This window comes from Cervus canadensis, chromosome 20 (genome assembly GCF_019320065.1).
Source record: "Cervus canadensis isolate Bull #8, Minnesota chromosome 20, ASM1932006v1, whole genome shotgun sequence".
NCBI classification, from domain to species: Eukaryota; Metazoa; Chordata; class Mammalia; order Artiodactyla; family Cervidae; genus Cervus; species Cervus canadensis.
This window is the reverse complement of record NC_057405.1, coordinates 31247653-31268474: the sequence shown is the minus strand read 5'-3', so window position 1 is coordinate 31268474 and position 20822 is coordinate 31247653. Positions and strand designations below refer to the sequence as shown.

The 20822-nt window shown below is 36.5% G+C and overlaps 1 protein-coding gene and 1 long non-coding RNA gene across 2 annotated transcripts; one reads left to right on the top strand and one right to left on the bottom strand.

Moving 5' to 3' along the window:
- Window positions 1-344: 344 nt before the first annotated feature.
- Window positions 345-14048, bottom strand: IRAK1BP1 (interleukin 1 receptor associated kinase 1 binding protein 1). The gene is made up of 4 exons (XM_043439633.1): window positions 13667-14048; window positions 6899-6964; window positions 844-974; window positions 345-736 (listed from the first exon to the last, which is right to left on the bottom strand). The coding sequence occupies exons 1-4, from the start codon at window positions 13979-13981 to the stop codon at window positions 466-468; spliced, it is 783 nt and encodes a 260-aa protein (XP_043295568.1). The 5' UTR covers window positions 13982-14048; the 3' UTR covers window positions 345-465.
- A 52-nt stretch (window positions 14049-14100) lies between these two features.
- On the top strand, window positions 14101-19822 carry LOC122422875. The gene is made up of 3 exons (XR_006263996.1): window positions 14101-14307; window positions 14907-14961; window positions 19611-19822. It is a non-coding gene; the product is annotated as an uncharacterized LOC122422875 (long non-coding RNA).
- Window positions 19823-20822: the final 1000 nt, after the last annotated feature.

Sequence of the window (20822 nt, the reverse complement as noted above, 5' to 3'; positions counted from 1 at the left end):
CCCCAGGCAAGAATACTGGAGTGGTTGCCATACCCTTCTCCAGGGGATCTTTCCAACCCAGAAATCGAACCCAGGTCTCCGGCATTATAGGCGGATTCTTTACTGAGCTACCAGAGAAGCCCACTGTTCTTTCTAAAAATGAATGTTAAGAATCATGTTAATAACTGTGTCAACATTTCTTTCCAGAGTAGAAATATAAAATTATTTACACATGCACTTATGTGAACTGTCTGTATACAAGTGTATATAACACATTTATTTCCAGAATATTTCCCATAATAAGTTTTTGAAAACAGAAAGTAAACATAAGTATTCTGTGGAACTATATTCAAGGATTGACAGACTTGGGGGTGAAATACTTTATTATATACTATACAATATTTATTTTTAGGACAAAAGCAAATATTATAAAAAGTATAAAAATAGACAAAAAAGATACAAACACAATATATTTTGGTCAGAATTTTAGATGTGTTTTTTTTTCTTCTCTCTCCCCTTTACTTCAAAAGTTATAAATACTTTGGAAGCAGCATGCATTGTTGCACTTTTGATTTTTTGTTGTACAGTTAATGAACTTGAAAGTCTGGATGACTGGGGATGATCTGTTTGGCCTTCCCATTCTTTCGTTTCTTCTTCCTTGATTATTAAAGGTTTTCCTAGAGTTTGGCCAACAAGGTTACAGACTTCTTGAGCTTTGCGCCATGCGTTTTCTACAGCAGCAAGGCAGGCTTGTCGTCTTAGGAATTAAATGCAGAGATTATTAGTAAGACATTGAACAAACTGTAGGATGGAACAGTTTTGTTTAATTAGTTGATAATTCATTTAAAGATGTGCTTAACTTACCGAAGGTTCTCAGCAGAACCTGGCATGTGATAGAACTGGGGTTGGCTGATGACAACAGAGCTATCTAGCTTTTCAACAAGAAAGTTACAGATATTTTGCATTTTTCCGAATTCAGTAAATGTAATGCAGACCTGTAAATGAAATAACAGTTGAAATTATTTTCATGTTTGATGCATGATTTCAAATTTTTTTCTAAATGTGAGTTAAAAAAAAGTAAAGACAGATTACAGTGAAGTCATTTTATAGTACGGAACAGATAAGAAAGGCCTACTTGGTACTTAAAACCAAATTTTGTTACTGAATTTATTTTTGCTTATGAATTTTGTAATTTGTTTAATGTTGACTTGAACATTTTAAACTTCATTTAAAATCAGTCAGGAACTTTTTATGAAACAGAATTGGGGGGTTTCCCCTTCAATTTTATTATTTGGCTAAATTCTTAGCCTGATAAATGTTTCGTGACTCTTTAGACATCTCTTTAGACGTTAGCCAGCTTCCTGATTAGTGGTAATTACTTCATGCTTCACTGCTGTCAGTGAGGTATGCTTCTTCATCCAATAGTTATTTTCAGATCTATATGCAAAAGCTCATCTATTTCATTATGCCATCTGCCTTTAACTGTGTGGAAGCAGTTCTTATATATTCAGCAATACTTTAAAACTGTAGTCTTAAAACATTCTATGGAAGCAAACTAAACCTTTTTCCTAAGGAAACTTTACACAAGCTCAATATGTAAAACAATAAGGTACAGGTACTGAAGCACTTTATATAAATTATGTAAAACAATAACATACAGATACTGAAGTACAGGCTGGAGTAGCAAAGAGTCATCTTATACAATATAGAACAGTTGCCTTTCATCATAAATGTTATCCATGGAAGACTGATGTTCTGTCTGGTTTCAATACTTACTTTGGATTAATTTGCTCTCTTTTCTAGTTTCTTAAGGCAGAAGCTTCTTTATTTCAGATTTTTCTTCTTTTTACTATATGCATTCAATGCTAAAATTTCTCTCGAAGCCCTGCTTTTGCTGCATCTCATAGTTTTTGATAGATTCTATTTTTATTTAGTTCTAAATATTCTAAAATTTCTCTTGGGATTTCTTCATTGATCCACATGTCATTTAGAATTGTGTTGTTTATCTCCACATATTTGGGGATTTTCCAATTATGTTTCTGTTACTTATTTCTAGTTTAATTCCATTGTGATCAGAGAGCAGACATCATATTATCTATACTTTTAAATTTGTTAAGGGATAAGGTTTGGCCTAGAATGTATTTTAGGGGGGAGGGGAGCAGAGAAAGGTTTACTGCAGAGCCAAGTATTGAGAATGGGTGGCTTGTTCTTGAAAGACCCAAACTCCAAATGTGTGCTATCTTGGTGAATGTTCCATGACAGCTTGAGAAGAATTCTGTTTTGGGGGAAGTAATTTATAGATTTCCATTTTGTTGTTCTTTTTTAGTCACTAAGTTGTGTCTGACTCTTTGTGAACCCATGGCTCCTCTGTCCATGGGATTTTCTACACAACTACTGGAGTGAGTTGCCATTTCCTTCTCCAGGAGATCTTCTTGACCCAGGGATCGATGGAACCTATGTCTCCTGTTTGGCAGGTAGATCTTTACCACTGAACTACCTGAGAAGGCCTGTAGATGTACATTATATCCAGTCAATTGATGGTATTGTTGAATTTAACTAGATTTTATGCCTGCGGAATCTGTCCCTTCTTTTTAAAGTGACTTTTCTTTTTAAAAAAAAAATATTTATTTGGCTGCATCAGGTCTTAGTTGCTGCATGCAGGGTCTTCATTGCATCATGTGGAATTTCTTGTGTGGTGTATAGTCTATCTAGTTGTGGCCCACACGCTTAGTTGCTCCATGGCATGTGGGGTCTTAGTTCCCTGACCAGGGACAAAACCCATGTCCCCTGCATGGCCAGGGAGACTCTTAACCACTGAACCACCAGGGGAGTCCCTGAATCTGTCCCTTTTTGATAAAGGAAGTTGGAGACTCCAACTATGATAGTGGACTCACCTATTTCTCCTAGAGGTTCTATTAGTTTTTGCCTGATGTAGTTTGACACTCAGGAGAATACATATTAAGGACTGTATTATTTTTTGGCTGTGCCACTATGTGGCATGTGGGATCTTAGTTCCCTGACCAGGAATCAAACCTGCGCCCCCTGCCCTGGAAGCACAGAGTCTTAACCACTGGACCACCAGGGAAGTCCCCATGGATTGTTATGTTTCTTGGAAAACTGCCCTGTATCATTACATGATACCCTTCTGTATCCTAGATAACTCCGTATTATGAAGTCTGCTCTGTCTACAATTACAATAGTGACTCTTGCTTTCTTTTTATTAGTGTTAGTATCATTAATTTTTCTCCATGGATTTAATCTATATATCTTTATATTTTTTTCCCCTTTATTTATTTATTTTTTCAGTGGGTTTTGTCATATATTGATATGAATCAGCCATAGATTTACACGTATTCCCCATCCCGATCCCCCCTCCCACCTCCCTCTCCACCCGATTCCTCTGGGTCTTTCCCGTGCACCAGGCCCGAGCACTTGTCTCATGCATCCCACCTGGGCTGGTGATCTGTTTCACCATAGATAATATACATGCTGTTCTTTCAAAACAGATTTCTCATAGATAACATATAGTTGGGTGGTGTTTTTTGATCAACTGTGACAATCTGTCTTTTAGTTGCTGCATTTAGACCACTGATGTTCAAAGCATTACTGATATAGCTGGATTAATATCCACCATATTCTTTACTGTTTTCTATTTGTCTCCCTTGTTCTTTTTTCTGTCTTCTGCATTTTGTGATTTTAACTGAGCATTTCATGGTTCCTTTTTTCTTCTACTTTCTTAGTATATCAGTTGTATTTTTCAAGCTTTTATCAGTGGTTTCCCTAAAGTACATAATACATATTTACAACTAATCCAAGTCCACTTTAAATAACACTATACCACTTCATGGGTTATATAATAATATAATTATTATATATATATAATTATATTATTATATATATAAGGTATATAAGGTATATATAAGGTATATAAGGTATATATATATATATTATATACCTTATAATAACAAAATAATCCTAAGTATTCCACCCCATCTCTTGTATCATTAGTCATTCCTCTCACATGTGTGCGTGCTAAGTCGATTCAGTTGTGTCTGACTCTTTGTGACCCCATGGACCAAGGCCTGCCAGGCTCCTCTGTCTGTGGGATTCTCCAGGCAAAAATAATGGAGTGGGTTGCTGTGCCTTCCTCCAGGGGATCTTCCTAATCTAGGGATCAAACGCACATCTCTTATGTCTTCTGCATTGGCAGGCGGGTTCTTTATCACTAGCACCACCTAAGAAGCCCATACATACACCATATGTATATGTACCATACATATACCATATGTATATTACCATATTACCATATGTAAGTATATATATAAGTAATATGCATGAGCATACATGTGTGTGTGTGTAAGTCGCTTCACTTGTGTCTGACTCTCTGTGATGCTATGTACTGTAGCCTGCCAGACTCCTCTGTCCACATTCTAGGCAAGAATACTGGAGTGGCTTGCTATGCTCTCCTCCAGGGGATCTTCCTGACCCAGGGATCAAACCTGTCTCTCTTATGTCTCCTGCATTGGCAGGCAGGTTCTTTACTGAGCCATTGGGGAAGCCCCTTACATTATCTGTATTTAATGTGATTATTCATATGGTTATATTTAAACTTTTGATCTTGCTACTGATTTTCTATTTGTCTCATATTTTCTTCATTCCCCTCTCCCCATTTTCTGCCTTTTTTGGAGGAGATTGACTATTTTTTTTTATTATTCTATTTAGTATCCTTCATTGGTTTCTTTACTGTAACTTGTTACCTTAGTAACAAGTTTGGAGTTTACAGTATATACATGTTTGATTTATCGCAATCTACCTTCAGGAGATACACCATTTCACACAGAAGAAACTTTAGATATTATATTTCTCCCTTCATGCTATTGCTGTTATATGTTTTACTTTTACATATGTTATAATCCCTAAAGTCCATCATTATCATTTTTGTTTAAACAATTATTTTTACATAGGTGTAGAGTTATAGAGATATAAGAAAAATATCATATCTACCTAGGTAGTTACCATTTTCAGTGTTCTTCATTCCTCTGTGTAGATTCCTATTCCTTTCTAGTACCATTCTCTTCCACCTACCCACCTTCCATTTAACATTCCTTGGATTGAAGGTCTATGGTAATGAATTCTTTCACCTTTCTGAAAAAGTCTATAATTGGCCTTTGATTTTGAACAATATTTTTGCTGAACATAGGGGAAATATAAGATAGGAGAAATATGACTTAAATGCATAAATCAAATATAAATATGATTTATACATTGGAGAAGGAAATGGCAACCCACTCCAGTATTCTTGCCTGGAGAATCCCAAGGACAGAGGAGCCTGGCAGGCTACAGTCCATGGGGTCGCAAGAGTCGGACACGGACACGACTTAGCAACTAAAACCACAAACCACGTATAAAATATTTCACAACAAAAATGAAGAGTTGAAAAAAGATTAGAGAAGATAACGTATGGAAAACACCTGAAACATGGAAACGTGCAAGGAAAAGGAGAGGGAAAACTGATTATACTACTTTTCCTATTTAATAGACTTTTATTGAATGCTTATTGTGTCCCAGGCTTTTAAAATCTCTCCAACACAGAAACTGTAACAAGAAAACAACATGAGAAGTGGGGAGACAGATAAAGGAATTGCAAAGCCAAGGTGTTACTTCAACATTTCCCAGGTGGAGCCCTAACATCATCATCATTGTTGTTGTTTAGTCACTAAGTCATGTCCGGACTCTTTGCAACCCCGTGGACTGTAGTCTGTCAGGCTCCTCTGTCCACTGGATTTCCCAGGCAAGAATACCGGAGTGGGTTGCCATTTCCTTCTCCAGGGGATCTTCCTGACCCAGGGATGGAACCTGAGGTGCCTACGACGTCTCCTGCATTGCAGGTGGATTCTTTATTGCTGAGCCAACACGGAAACCCAAAATCATTATAAGTGTTTTAAAAATTCCTTTAGATAGTTAAATTTTAAGTGAAAAAATTACAAATTTATTCAAGTAAATATAAGGAAAACAGTGTATTATAATTACTAACTCAAGAGATAAGAAGCCAGGATTCTAAGTTCCATTCTAATTCTTGTAATATGATCTTTAAAAAGTCTGAGCCTAAGCTATCTTAGTCTAAAGCCACACCCTTAAATCTAGGAAAAATAATATATTATCTGCCTGAAGGTAGGACTAGGTGATTTCTTGAGGTATTTTCCATCTCTAAAGGCAAAGTTTCTCTGACTGGATTAACAAGATTCCATTCTGATCCAACTCTTGCTTGTTTCCTGTGGCAAGGAAGCAGTATGACTAAGCACATACTCCAAGAAGTTTGGAGTCAAAAAGAGACAGCAGTCTTCTAACCTAGCTGTGACTACTTATAACATACTCTGACTTCATAAAGTCCTGATCATAAAATCTTTGAAGGGAAGTAAAAAGCGCAACAGTTGTAGGAACTAAATATTTTCATTAACTGTGTGTAAAAAAATAAGCAATTTTTTCAATTTGTGCAAAGGTTGAGTAGTTTTTATTTTTAAATAAATCTTAACACAAAATAAAATTGTCTTGTGAAACAAAAGAATGTTGAAGCCTTTCAACCCTTGATGCTATGACTATTAATTTGCTATTTATCTGAGGAGAAGAAATTTTTCCTCTGTAGTGTTTCCTCCTGTTGACTACATGATAACATTACTAAAATTTTATTCAGGTGGCAATTAAATGCTACTTCCCTCTTGCTATTTTTATTCCATTTCAAAACAATTTCTCTTAAATCTCACCCATATATGTAAAACCAAAAATGATTTTGAGAAAAATGATCTTTAATCAACACCATGAGAAGTATTTCTCCTGTACTTGACTTTCAAGAATAAAATTAAATGCAAATTGTCCCCACAAAGTCATGCTGTTTCCAATTATTTCTGAAGATAATACATACCTCTGCTTCCATGTGATAAGCATTTTCTAGCCTTTTAAAATCTTTTGTCACAGTTACATTTTCTGACTGAAACAGAAAGTACAAGAATATGATTACTAAATGTTTGGCTACTAAATGCAATTACTCTAAAACATAAAGTATAAACTTGTACTTATTAAAATCAGAATAAGAAAATATGTGAAAAGAACTGGCTTTAAAACTTTCCTTAAAAAAACATAAATTCAGAAACCTATAAATATTTGCTGATATTTCATCATAATTGTCATTCCACTTGTAATTTTTACATTAGCTAGTTCAAAAAGTATGAACTTAGGGTGATATACATATATGAAGCATTATTTGTACCTAAAACATTCTGAATGTTGTAGGGATGTTAGAGTTTACAAAATGTTTAACTCACAAATAATACTAATTTACTGAACACATATAGTATTGCAACTTTGGGCAAGTTACTCAACTGTTTGAGACATAGTTTCCACACTTATAAAATTGTGTTACACTGCATGTGAGGTAGTAGGTAGATGGGCCCCAGGCTGAGCCACTGGAGTTTGTCAGGCTGAGCAATTGGACCTCTTCTCTCCCTCCCCCAAAATTTCAGGGGAAAAGATAATGGCAGGAGCAGAGAGGAACTAAGCCCTGCTACAGTAAAAAGATGACCACATCTTTCATTCTTCAGGAAAAAGAGACCTCCCTGACTGTACATGTGCAGAAAAGTTCCTAGGGGGTCAAAAAGGAAGGGGGTGCTAACCCATAATATGTTTTGCCAACCCCTCAGAGACCCTTGTGCTGGAATCATCTTGGCCAAAAGATTCATGCGCACATTGGACAGGGCCCTGAGTCAGATCAGATGTGGGCAACAAGCAAGATAATTGGTTAGAGGAAAACAAAGACCTGGAAGAAGGCCCCTATTTTAGCAATTCAGACCACACCTTTAGCAAAGATGCCCTAACTCTTCTCTGAGTGTGTAGCTCTGCTTTGCTTCTGTCCTAAATAAACTGCTTTTCTTTGTGCTCTTTCATATGTATGGTGCTTCTAATAATCTCTGCCTGTTTTACAACCTTGGTCTCTTAGTAAAATTCTTTTTTCAAAGAGGTCAAGGGCCAGGGCTCTGCCTCTAGCCCCTAGTGGTCTAGTGGTTAGGATTCCTGGTTTTCACCCAGCCAGCCCAGGTTTGATTCCCAGGCAGGAAACCAAGATCTTGCTTCAAGCTGCCACTCACTGCTATTACCTCCGAGATCACATGGAACTGACTTGAGAATTTAATGAAAAGTTGTGAATAATGAAAAGTTGTGAATAAAATGCTTGACAGAGAAGGCACTCGGCAAACAGAGATGCAATACCATTATGATGTAAACATTTCCTGAAATACTGGACCTAAGCCAGCCTGTTCTTAGAAAAGTAACATTAATGCTTTTTGATTCTCTGGGTAAGTACAGGGTATATAATTCTGATAAAAAAGTTGAACTTCTTATTTATGTTTCAAAAGGGTTTTAAAATTTAGTGAAATGAATTCTTGACCTACTCCCACTCTTGGGGATAGGCCGAACTTATATTTTATAAATGTTTATATCTTTAAAAATACATGCTAAATAAAGATGATGATGCTCAATCACTTAATTATGTTATTTGGTAAAGGATTTAGATGCACATGAATTTTAAGATATACACTAATTTCAAGCCATTTATAGACCTAGAAAATTCTAAAAAGCTTTAACCTGAAAATCTGAACTTAAGTTCCAATTATAGCTCTGATGTCAGTTTCAATGAAAATATTAATTCATTTTTGTGATATTATCATCTTATGGTAATAATTATTCATTGTAGAAAACTACAGTATTGATAAATATAAACTAAACCAATGCTGTATACATTGCTTAAAGTTGAAAACATGAAACTTGATACATGAAACATTTGTCATTTAGTATTCTTTTATGACATGTAAACATATCTTCTATTTTCTCAGAGGTCTTTTTTCAGTTTTCCCCCACTTCACTTGATAAATATATATAAGACTTCTATTAGAGAAATAATTTTAGGAAAGATAGCAGAAAAGAAAGTATCTTTTACTGTTTCACTTAACATTATAGTTTTTATAAAAATAATATACACTAATTAATGAATATCTAATACTAGAGAAAGAATAGTCTCCAAACCCCTTATGTTAATATTTCAGTAAACATTTAATTAAATCATCTATCCATGCACATAAAAATTTGTAGATCTATGTATAGAATTTTTTATAAATGAAATTATACTCTATATGCTGTTCTGTAACCTTTTAATCACTTCTACTTTAGAAAAATTTAAAATCTACAGAAAAGTTGCCAAGATAGTATAGAGTTCCATATACCTCAGTTTCAGGTTTTTCTGATGTTATCATTTTTTTATTCTATGGTACATATCAGTTCAGTTCAGTTGCTCAGTCTTGTCCAACTCTTTGTGACATATACACATATATCCACAACTGTTTCTGTATCTATCCATCTGATATATACTAAGCTAAACATGAGTTCATACTGATGTTTCTAACTCTAATTAAGAACCACAGAGTTCATTCTAACCTTCCTTCCTTATCTATAATTTCCTCTCCAGTAGTCAGAAACCTGATTTCCCTCATCCACCAACCACCTATTTTTCAAGCCTACTATACATATAAAGCAGTTTCAGAACAGTAAACCTTGTAAAAACATTTACTAACTAGAGTACAGAGTTTATGTATCTTTCATCTTTATCATTAGTTCCTAGTAAAATATAATTTTCCAAACTTACTTAGGATACTCTGCTCACCTTCTGTCCCCATGTTCAGTGCAATTATGTCATTCACTTGTAACAGAGTTAGGTTCATTTGTCACAGTCTGGGTTCTGTCCTGGAATTGATCTGTGGTTTTTTTTTTTTTAAATTTGCATAATTAGTGTCCCCTTTTTGTGATTTACAGTTTTATGGGTTTTGACAAGTGTATTCACCACCCCAGTACCACACAGAATAATTTTTTCCCCTTGAAAAGTTTCTCTGTGCACCTCCTTTATAGTTAACCACTTTGCCATCAAACAACCTGTCCACCAATTTATGTCCCTATAGTTTTCCCTTTTCCAGAATGTCACATGAATGGATCATAGAATGTAAACCTTTTGAAGCCGTTTTTTTAGCTTATAATATTTAAGATTTGCTCATGTTATTCTGTGAATAGCTTGCACCTCTTTATTGCTGAGTAATTTTCCAATGCATGGATGTAACAGTTATCCATTCTGCTGTTGAAAACATCTTGGCTGTTCCAAGTTTTAAAGTTTTAGTGAGTTATGAATAAACCTGCTATAAATATTCTTGTGCAAATTTATATGTGAACGTAAGTCTTTGATTCTTTTGTGGGTTAATGGTTCCTATAGTAAGTCTAACTTTGTAAGAAGCTGTAAGACTGTCTTTCAAAGTGGCCAAACCACTTTGCAGTCTTACCAGCAATGAATGAAAATTTCTGTTGTTCCACATCTTTGCCAGCATTTGCTATCATCAATGGTATTGGATTTTAGTCAATCTAATACATGCATAATGGTATCAAATTGTGGTTTTAATTTGCATTTCTTTAATGACAAATGATGTGGAGGATCTTTTCATGTGTTTACTTGCCATCTGTATATATTCTTTGGTGAAGTATATGGTCAGGTATTTTGTGCTTTTAATTGAGCTATCTGTTTTCTTATTATTGAATCAACCATAAAATCAAATAAAGCAGTAATTTTTATTTTTAAGGGCACTTGAGTTAGATTCTTGCACATCCAGTAAGGGGAAGATAGACTTTAATAAATGGTTTCAATAGATGTTTTCTTCTAAATGGGTAAGTACGGCAACTTACCCATTTAGGAGAAAACAAAACCCTTTTCCTTATACCAAAATAAATTCCAAATGTAGTAAATATTTAATGTACTATAAAGGGTCCCTAAAAAGTCCAGGAAATATTAGTTAATAGTTATGTAGCTTCAGGCTTGTGAAGGACCCAATAAGCATTACACCAAAGTCAGAAAACTTTTTTTTTTTGCGGGAGAAATGTTTATTTGAAGTGAAAAACAATAAAAACAATAGTACTTTAACCAACATATGAAGCAGAACAAGAAAACAATAAAAACAGATTACATTAGTTCTTACAAATTTGGGGAATTTAAAAACTCTTATCGTTTAGCTTTAATCTCCTTATGAGAAGCTTTCCTTATGAAGAAAATAAAACTTCGAAGAGTTTAAGTGATTTACTAGAAGACTCAAAAATATCATGAAAAATTTTACTATTAAGAGAATTTAAATAAATCTTTAAAATTTTTAATGTTTAATACTGTAAACAGGTTACATGGCAAATAAGAAATTGGGAAAATTTTTGCAATATATGAGAGATAGTTATTAATAATCTTAATTTTTAAAGTTCTCTAAAGTTAAATCTCTAAAGTTCTCTAAATCTCTAAAGTTAAAGTTCTCTTAATTTTTAAAGTTTAAAGAAAAGATAACAGAAAAATAGGAACAGTAATAGGGAATGTTTAATAAGTGTTTTACTTAAAATGCAGTGATCAGGAATGTTTAATAAGTATTTTACGGTTGAATGAGTAAATATTGCTTGGAACTTGAAACCATTTTTCCATGAAAACACTCAAAATGAGGTCATGCCGTCACAGGTGAAACTATATATAACCATAAAATTATATATGATCTATATGATAGCTGAATAGTTTATTAAAAACCATTTTCTAAGTACACATTATGTGAGGAGTATGAAACATAACCCACCAAGACAAAGCAAAGAAGAGACAAAATGATCTCCACTCTGGAGAGGTTTAGAATATGGAGGAGAGACAAGGAAAGCAGTAATTATAATATAAAGTGATACATTTTATTAAGGGTGGTGAATGGAGTATGGTATGCAGGGAGTAGTGTAGGAAAAAAGTGCTCAAGAAGTGAACTTGGGCTGGTTTTTAAAGGAAAAAGAAGGGAAGTCAGTCTATGAGGGGAGGAGATGACAGGAAATGACAGAGTTAAGCTCCATCTATTAAGTGAAAGAGTTTGGAATATGAGGGGCCTTTTAATCAGGGGAGTGATGTTTATAAACACAGATTTTAAAGTTTAAAATGAATAAAGATTTTGTGAAGACCCATTAAATTCACCCAAAATGTAATATAAATGATTTTATTTGCATTTTCTACTGAACAAATTATTTACCACTGCTTCCCTCCATCAGCAGAGATAATCTGGAGATTACTGACCTTTGCATGTCTTGAACACTAAGTCTTTAATGTACTTACTTTAAGTTGGATGTAGTGACTGATCCTGTTTTACATATTAGAAGCTGCAGCTATGGGAGCTTCGTATACATTTTAAGCAAAAAACTTAAGAACTAGTTATATTATTCAAATATGTCTGCAGCACTGGCAGCAGTTTTGGGGAGAAAATGTATTTCTATATATTAAATTCATTTTATTCACATAATTTATAATTAGCAGCAGATCCTTCTAAACTGTAAAATCATTTAGAGGCATCTTTTCAAAATGACTTTTAAAATACATCTATGTTTATAAATGCAATCTATGTTTATAAGTACAAATAAAACTTCTCCTTAAAATAAAGACTTGCTTTTTCAGGGTGTGTCATTTCTAACAAGAGCACTTTTAAGAACTCAGTGTCGGGGGGACACAAATCACAGCTCTGGCCTTCAGGCTACTCTGTAATAAGAGGGATCTGAGACAGCCTATGAAGTCTGTGCTTTCTAATTCTCTTTCATTCTGATTATCTGGAGCCTAGGATAGTTGAAAGAAACCTAGATTTTGGTTTTGAGAATACAGGAGTTCAAATATAACCCTGGGTGTTCAGAGCATTATTTAACTTCCTTAAATCTGGAAAGTGGGGATATTAAAACCTGCTTAACAGGGGTGTTGTACGAATTAAAGAAGACTCATTCTTCTTTTTTTTTTTTAAAGTGGGCTTAGGGCAAGATTTATTTAGAGATTTGTTTCAGGATCATCTCTGGTAAGAAGAAGTATTTCACATATGTGGCATGTACAATATACTGGCTTAATTTTCTTTTTTGAGCTAAAACTAAACAATTCGGAGAAAATTTTGAGTCTTTATAAAACGAAAATGGGTACAATATTCCCCCTATCCCGCCCCAGCCCACATTACTTTTTGCGAAAAATACCGAAGAATCACTTCATGTAAAGCTTTCCCAGGCTGGGAGGAGGGGTGCAGAATAAAAACAAAAAAATGATTCAGTGTCTAGCACACTACTTATGCAAGCATTTACATCTTATTGTTTCAAGTTTAACAGTTCGTCATTTCAAGGTTAAAAACAAATTACTGCAACAAGTGATACCAAATAAAACCCCACTCAATTTTAATTCTTTTGTTTTATAAGTCACTGCAGCTGATAATTACTTTCCCCTAGAAGGATGGGCTGGGAAAGATTGAAGGCGGGGGGAGACGGGGACGACAGAGGATGAGATGATTGGATGGCATCATAGACTCGACGGACGTGAGTTTGAGTAAACTCCGGGAATTGGTGATGGATAGGGAGGCCTGGCGTGCTGCGATTCACGGGGTTGCAAAGAGTCGGACACGACTGAGCGACTGAATTGAAGTGAGGAGGATGGGCCAGAGATACACTCGGCCAGATCCTCGCGGCCCCTCACGCGGCCGAAGACACAAAGGTGTCCCAGACACTCAAAACCCTCCCCGCCCCTACCCTCCGCCGCCGGCTTTTCGCGGTCGGGCTGGAAGCTCCTGGCCGGCGGAGCGCTCACCTGCACGCCCTGCAGCCGGAGGCTCTGCGTGATGTAGTCCAGGCGGCGGCAAACGCTCTTCTTGGCCTCGGCCGCCGCCCCCTTGATGCTGCTCACCCGCACGACCACCTGCGCCCGGTCGGGGCTCGCAGACACCTCCGCGGTGCCGCTGACATGCACCTCGCGGGTGGGAGTTTGGGCCGGCGCTGAGGAGAGAGGGCGGCGGAGGCCCGGCAGCGTCTCTCCGCCCGAGAGCAGATAGTTTTCCCGGCCCGGGTCAGCCCAGGGAAGCAGTTCCACGAACACCCGCGACTGAGGGGTCTGCTGCAAAGACATAGCGATGGCAGCTTGGTTGTCCGTAGCAACTCAGAGCCGACGGCGGCCGAAGGGGTCCAAGCGCCTCAAGGCTGGCGCGGCGCGACGCGGCGCAAAGGATGTCGGGATGGGCTTAGCGGTCGAGGAGCCGCTGTGGAGGACGCGAGTTACGCTTTGCGGGGGATTTTGCCTCGTCTCCGTTACGAGTTGTTGACTGAGCGCGGCGCTGTGGTTTTTAACTTGCTTACCTTGTGGTCTTGGAAAACCTGAGGGAGGTTTTTATGCGGCCACCCTCTCAGTGAGCTCCCCTTTCCACGCCGTCCGTCTGCCTCGGCCGGCGACGCGCCGTGCGTACCTCGGAAGTTTCCTCAGAGGCCGGGATGGCTCATTTTATCCTCATCTGCTGCGATTGTCCCAACTTTGTCTTTACTTTTGTCTGACTTTACTATTCCACTTGCGCAGTGGGCCCCACGGCACCGCAGAGCGCCAGAGATTTGTGTTGGATTGAACTTACCAGTTTGATCTTGGAAGTTTTATAAGATTCCTCGAATCTCAGTTTCATCGCCTCTAAAGCCATGTTGATAATGCATTCCACATTTGCAGTGTGATCATAAAGTAATTGCCATATGGAAAGCATTTTCATAATGGATAATGAAAATAGCTAAAGCTTTGGCATGCTTTTCAAATGTCTAGAATTTTCTCTAAAATTCCTGGAATGGTTCTGGCCTTGAATAAGGACAAGAGAAACTCAAGTGGTATCAAAGCACATTCAACAAGGACATGGCAGAGCCTTACACTGCTTAGTTCTTATCTTTACCCTTTGCTTGAAAAAATATCACAATGTTTAACCCAGTGACCCACATTAAGTAGATTTTCTTCCAACAATAAGTAATGATGTATAAAAATAGCTCTCCTGTCCCAGAGGAAAAAGATTTTTTTTTTTAAGAAAGGACAACTGTTCTCTTGAAAGGAGCCTGAAAAAGCCAACCGACAATCCTCAGGTAGTTTCTTCTCTATCATTATTCTTTTATTTTTGATGAGTAAGATGATTCAACTAAACCCGCAGCTCCTTCATTGGTTCATGGATAGTTTTGTGTATATTTATTTCGATGTTTATTGTTAGATAGAAGCAATTATATGTTAGTATTTTAATTTTAAAAACCTTTCCACTATATTTTTTTTAATAATTTGTCACCAAAAATAATGTTTCGTGAATCTTGCAGAGAATTCTTTTCGTTTAATGATAAATGTGGAAAAATATAACCTTCAAGGTGAACCACTGAATGAATGTACATCATAGGTAAAAAGCAATAGGAGTTTTAAGTGCATATAAATATTTAGGGTATGCTAAAAGTAAGTTTCAGATAACTGGGAAAATGAGTAAGTGGTATAGGGATAATTCGTTGGCTATGTGAAAGAAGTATTGATCTGTATCTTAACATGCACTAAAAATAAAATTCAGATGAGACAAAAAATAGAAGAGAGAATGGGTAAATATAAATATAGGAATGAGAAGGACTTTCTAGGCATGATTTCAAATGCAGCAACCATAAGGAAAGGTCTGAAAAATTTGATTACACTAAAATAATGTCAGTATGTGAAACAAAATAAAAAGGTGAGGGGTAAATTGGGAAAAAATATTTGTATGAAAAGCTAATAGTCTTAATGTTTAGTGAGCTCTTACCAGAAAAAAATGAAAGAAAAATGAATAATTTCACAGAGGTAAACCTTGGATCATTCATAACTGTCATAACAAAATCCCATGGAGCCGGTGGCTTAGAAATTTCTTTTCTCTGGAGGCTAAGAAATCCAAGATGAAGGCTTGGTGTCTCCTTGGTTTGCAGACAACCTTCTCACTGTGACCTCACGTGACCTTTCTTATGTGCACAAGGATCCCTGATATTTCTCTTTTTATAAGAACGCCAGTTCTGAAATCCCCTGGAGAAGGGAATGGCAACCCACTCCAGTATTCTTGCCTGGAGAATTCCATGGACAGAGAAGCCTAACGGGCTACGGTCTATGGGATCACAAAGAGTGTGACGCATATGAGCAAGTATTGGATTAGAGCTCTAACCTCATTTAACCTCAATCTCCTCTTTAAAGACTGTATCTCTAAATACAATAATACTGGGGGTTGGCAATTCAACCTATGAATTTGGGTGGTGAGGGGACACAATTCGGTCCATAACACAAGCCAGTAGAGCAGAAATATCAGTAGTCTATAAAATGAGGGGAAAAAAAGTTTTTATCTTAGTAAAAAGTGCAAATTTTACAATACAGTCCATGGAATTTTTCAGGCCAAAATACTGGAGTGGGTGGCCTTTCCCTTCTCCAGGGGATTTTCCCAACCCAGGGATTGAACCCAGGTCTCCTGGATTGCAGGCAGATTCTTTACCAGCTGAGCTACAAGGGAAGCCTAAGAATATTGGAGTGGCTAGCATATCCCTTCTCCAGGAGATCTTCCCTACCCAAGAATTGAACCGGGGTCTCCTGCATTGCCGGCAGATTCTTTACCAACTGAGCTATCAGGGAAGCCTCAAATTGACAATAATTATCCTTTTTTTGAACTGTCATTTTGGAAAATGATAAAGTCAGTAGGAATGGAGTTGGGATAGATAAAGGAGTAATTTTGAAAGAAGAATGGAATAGTTCATGGCAAAAGAACTATATAGTAAATAAAAGAGAAGGATAAACCAAAGCTGATAAAGATTTTCAGTCAGACCTGGGAAAATGAATGAGGATGATAGAGTATGTATATTAGTTCAGCTCACAATGACCTAGTTCTCCTTTAGAGTCAATGCTGAGCCTCTAGCAACCATCCTGAATAACAGATCTCTTGACTTTGTACTTTGTACAACTTGATAAGACCCAGAATAGGCAAGTTCAACTCACAGTGACCTAGTTCTCTAGAGTTAATGCTGAGCCTCTAGCAAACATCTTGAATAGCACACCTCTTGACTTTGTATTTGATTAGACCCAGAATAGGCACTTGTTTCACGCTGGGCTGGTTAGACGTTTTCTTTTTTATTCATAGAAATCTATATTTACATAAAATTTTAAAAATTCAGCCACTCAGATGGTGAACCACGACATATATGTACTTGAGAGAGACAGATTTGCCATTTTTCATATGTAGTTTCTAGTAGAGAAGCAGAAAATGTCAATGTGTCAGTGGACAGAGAAAAGGAAAGAAGAGAGACAGGAAATAAAGAAAGCATTCAGAGAGGAACAGAGATGAGATTCAGAATCCAAATGAAGTTCCAATTTATGTTTATAGAATTTTTCTTAGACCTGGCTTCATTCACACCCTGGAGCTCTATAAAATATTCCTGTGTCCTTATCATAAGATCTCCCTTGCCTTTTTTAATGCATAAGTAGGTTGGCTGAGTTTTATGTTATCCTAAAACTAAAACTTTTGACTGATAATATATAGAGGAGATAAATATAGAGGAGAATTCAGAGAAGACTTGTACAGCTTTGGAATTTCTCGTGAGAGCCTTTTTCAAAGAGAGGATAAGGTTCCAGGTGACAGATCAGATGACTGGAGTCACAGGATGACAATGGGGATATCTGAAAGTGTGCTGCATGCTGCTTGACACATAGTATTAAATACACAACTTCCAGTGGTCTTGTATAGTCCTGCATCACTTTTCGAGCTGAGACAGCTTTGGCTTTGAGGATAACCTCTGAGTAAGGTAGTAGGGAGTAGAATAAAACTGATGGAATAAAACTTACATGGTACTAAACAAAGCCCAGGGGAAAATTGCTTATCTGAAAATGCCATTCACCCAGAAAGAGAAAAAGTTTTAACTCAAGTCATGTCCGCATAAGTACAGAGTTAAGACATGTAATCTTTTTTCTTTTTTTTTTTTTTTGCTCCAGACTTGTAGAAACATGATAAAATCACTTTAAGCTTAGAAAATATAGTATGTTATGAGAACAGTGAAAGATTGTCCCAAGGAGGGTGAAGGTTAGATAAGTAACCTTCTGAGAATGACAAAGGAACTGAAAAAGAAAACAAATTATATTACCTTAGACACATGTCCCTAAGATTTAGTACAGTCAGGAGTACTGACTAACATGATATAGAAGTGATCCTAAGTGTGATGAATACAGAAATAGAGAAACAAAATAGCAAATGACTAACATCATTGGCTCTTTTTTTCACTATCACAGTTGCCAACCTTTTAGATAACTTTCCTATCTGTTTGCTTCTAGACTTTCCCACCCAAACCAGTTGTGTAATTCAATGGCCACTAAAAGAAATTTGATCATTTGTATGAGTAATTTAGATCCCAATATGATCTTTCCTATAAACTTCAAGTTTCAAATCTTTGAACCTCATGGTTTCTTACGTAGTTCTAACACTTTTTGTCTGTAATCTTTTGATGTGTTTTGATGTCTATCTCATTTATAGCCACATTGTTGTACTGATATCTGTATATACCTTGCAATTTTATCTGCACTTCATAGCCAGCTCACTAGTCATCTGCCTATGAAGAAAATAATCCCCTTTCCTCTTAATCACTTCATGTTCAGTCTTTCCCCTAAATGCAGTCAGTTTTTGTTTGTTCAGAAATAGGAAGGAATGGAACGTTTCTGAATATTTGAACAATGTGGATGATTTACTACAAGTAGTCTACATGAATGATCAACCTCAAATGAATTATTTTATAATAATGATAAGATTAATATAATAAAGGGCTTCCCTGGTGGCTCAGTGGTAAAGAAACCGCCTACAATGCAGGAGACACAGGAGACATGGGTTCTATCCCTGGGTTGGGAAAATCCCCTGGAGGAGGGCATGGCAACCTACTCCAATATTCTTGCCTGGAGAATCCCATGGACAGAGGAGCCTGATAGACTACAGTTCATAGAGTATTGAAGAGTCGGACATGACTGAAGTGACTTAGCATGCATGCAATATAATAAAATCTCTCTTTGATAATTCAGAAGAAACTTCAAAATCTTGGGGGTGGCTTAGGCTCACAAATGCAAGCAAAAATCATTATTCAATAGCACTGCAAAATAAATCTGATTATTCAGGTGTTCTGAGTGGTTTCGGATTCTGGATAAATAGGAGATTATTCTAGCCTTCAAAATATGAATATTCTTTGATCTTCTCATACTCATCCTGTCAGACTATAATCATGAAATATCACAGGTATTTATGTATTTGGCTATGGTATTTTGTTAATAAAATAATCCACCTCATTGGTTCTATTTTTTTGTTTGTTGAGGATTCTTGTCATATAGATGTATTCTTTAGTGATGCAAAGTGAAATCTTGACTGTCTAAACAGATTTTCTCAACCTTGCCCTCTTGTAATGGTAAGAGAGGATAGACTGTTCAGTCCTCTGTCAGCTCCTGACCATTTGCTTAATCCTCCCACTGAAGTAAGTATACTGAGATGGTGACAGTTCCCAGTGAGTTCTGCAGTGCTACCTAGAAAGAGCATGGGCTTTGTAGTCCTACAGACCTGTGGTTGAATTTTTCCTAGATCTGTGACTTTACGGAATTTATTTGAATCTTTCTGAGACTGAGTTTCCTCATCTGTAAAACAGAGATAATAACATATACCTGCTGCAGGGACTGCTAATGTTTTACTTTTATTCTTGGGCACAATAAATACTTTCAGCCTCTCTTGCAGACTGATGTGTCCAGGCCTGAATTCTTGCAATGGAATGCTGGTTGGAAATAAAATGCACCACTTCCTGCTTGACCTATAACAATCCCCCAAGTGTGCTCTTCGTACATTTTCTTCATCCGCTGATTGGAAAGGACCCTAGAGACCAAAGAGAAACAAGAACTTTAAGACAGAAGAAGCTTGGAACAGAGCCTGCTGCCACTCCTTTGCCACCCCATGAGATGTAAGCAAGAAATAACATTTATTTTGGTAAGTCGCTGACACTTGGAGGATATTTGTTTCATCAGTTAGTTTACCCTCTAATATACCTTTAGGATTAGTATAAAGATTACACGAGAAATATTTATTTATGCGACTGACGTAAATCAAGTGTTCAGTAAATGACAGTTATTGTCATCATCATCCTTTACATGTATTGATATAAGCATGTGAGCGTTCAGGCACTGCAGGTACCAGGATTCTCCCAAATGATCAGACCAATAGGATCTGAGTTGGCAGGACTGACTTCTTGCTGCTCTTCTTACCGATTGGTACTTCTCAGATTCCTTAAAAGTATAAATGATTAATTCTTTTAGTTATAGATTTTTAAATTAAGTTGTAGGTGGCATATAACATTATATTAGTTTCAGATATACAGTGTCGTGATTCGATATTTGTATATATTGGGAAATAATCGCCATGGTATGTCTAGTCAGCAGCCAGTTATAGATTTTGACATCATATATTTAGTCCTTTTGTTGGCCTGTTCATTTTATTTTCTGTCATTGTAACATGTGATACCCCTAACTTTTAGTCACATTCTTTATACCTATAATTATGTACCATTTAGGATCCAGGGGAGAGAGACCAGGCCAGTACTGTTCAATAGAGATACAGTGTAAGCCACAAACATAATCTTAAATTTTCTAGTAGTCACATTAAAAAAAGTTTAAAAAGAACCCAAGTGAAATTAATTTTTAATAATTATCTAACCTAATATATCCAACATTAACATTTTAACATGTAATCAGTATCCTTTGAATCTGTTATTCATGCTGATTTTTGAAATCAGTGTGTGTTTAACACTGACAGCATATTTTGACTTAGACTAGCCTGATTGCAAGTGTTCAAAAGCCACAGTTGTATATTGGCTACCACATTAGACAGCTCAGAAATGGGCAAATGAAAAGGCCTATCACCAGTTAGGAAAAACTAAGTTATGTGCTGCATTTTCTT

Bases quoted from the DNA above. Each gene is read 5' to 3' on its own strand.
- IRAK1BP1 (XM_043439633.1), bottom strand. From the start codon at position 13,981: ATGTCTTTGCAGCAGACCCCTCAGTCGCGGGTGTTCGTGGAACTGCTT. The intron at 6,965-13,666 runs GTGAGCGCTCCG...TTTCTGTTTCAG, and splicing joins TCCGGCTGCAGGGCGTGCAG to TCAGAAAATGTAACTGTGAC. The intron at 737-843 runs GTAAGTTAAGCA...TTAATTCCTAAG, and splicing joins GGTTCTGCTGAGAACCTTCG to ACGACAAGCCTGCCTTGCTG.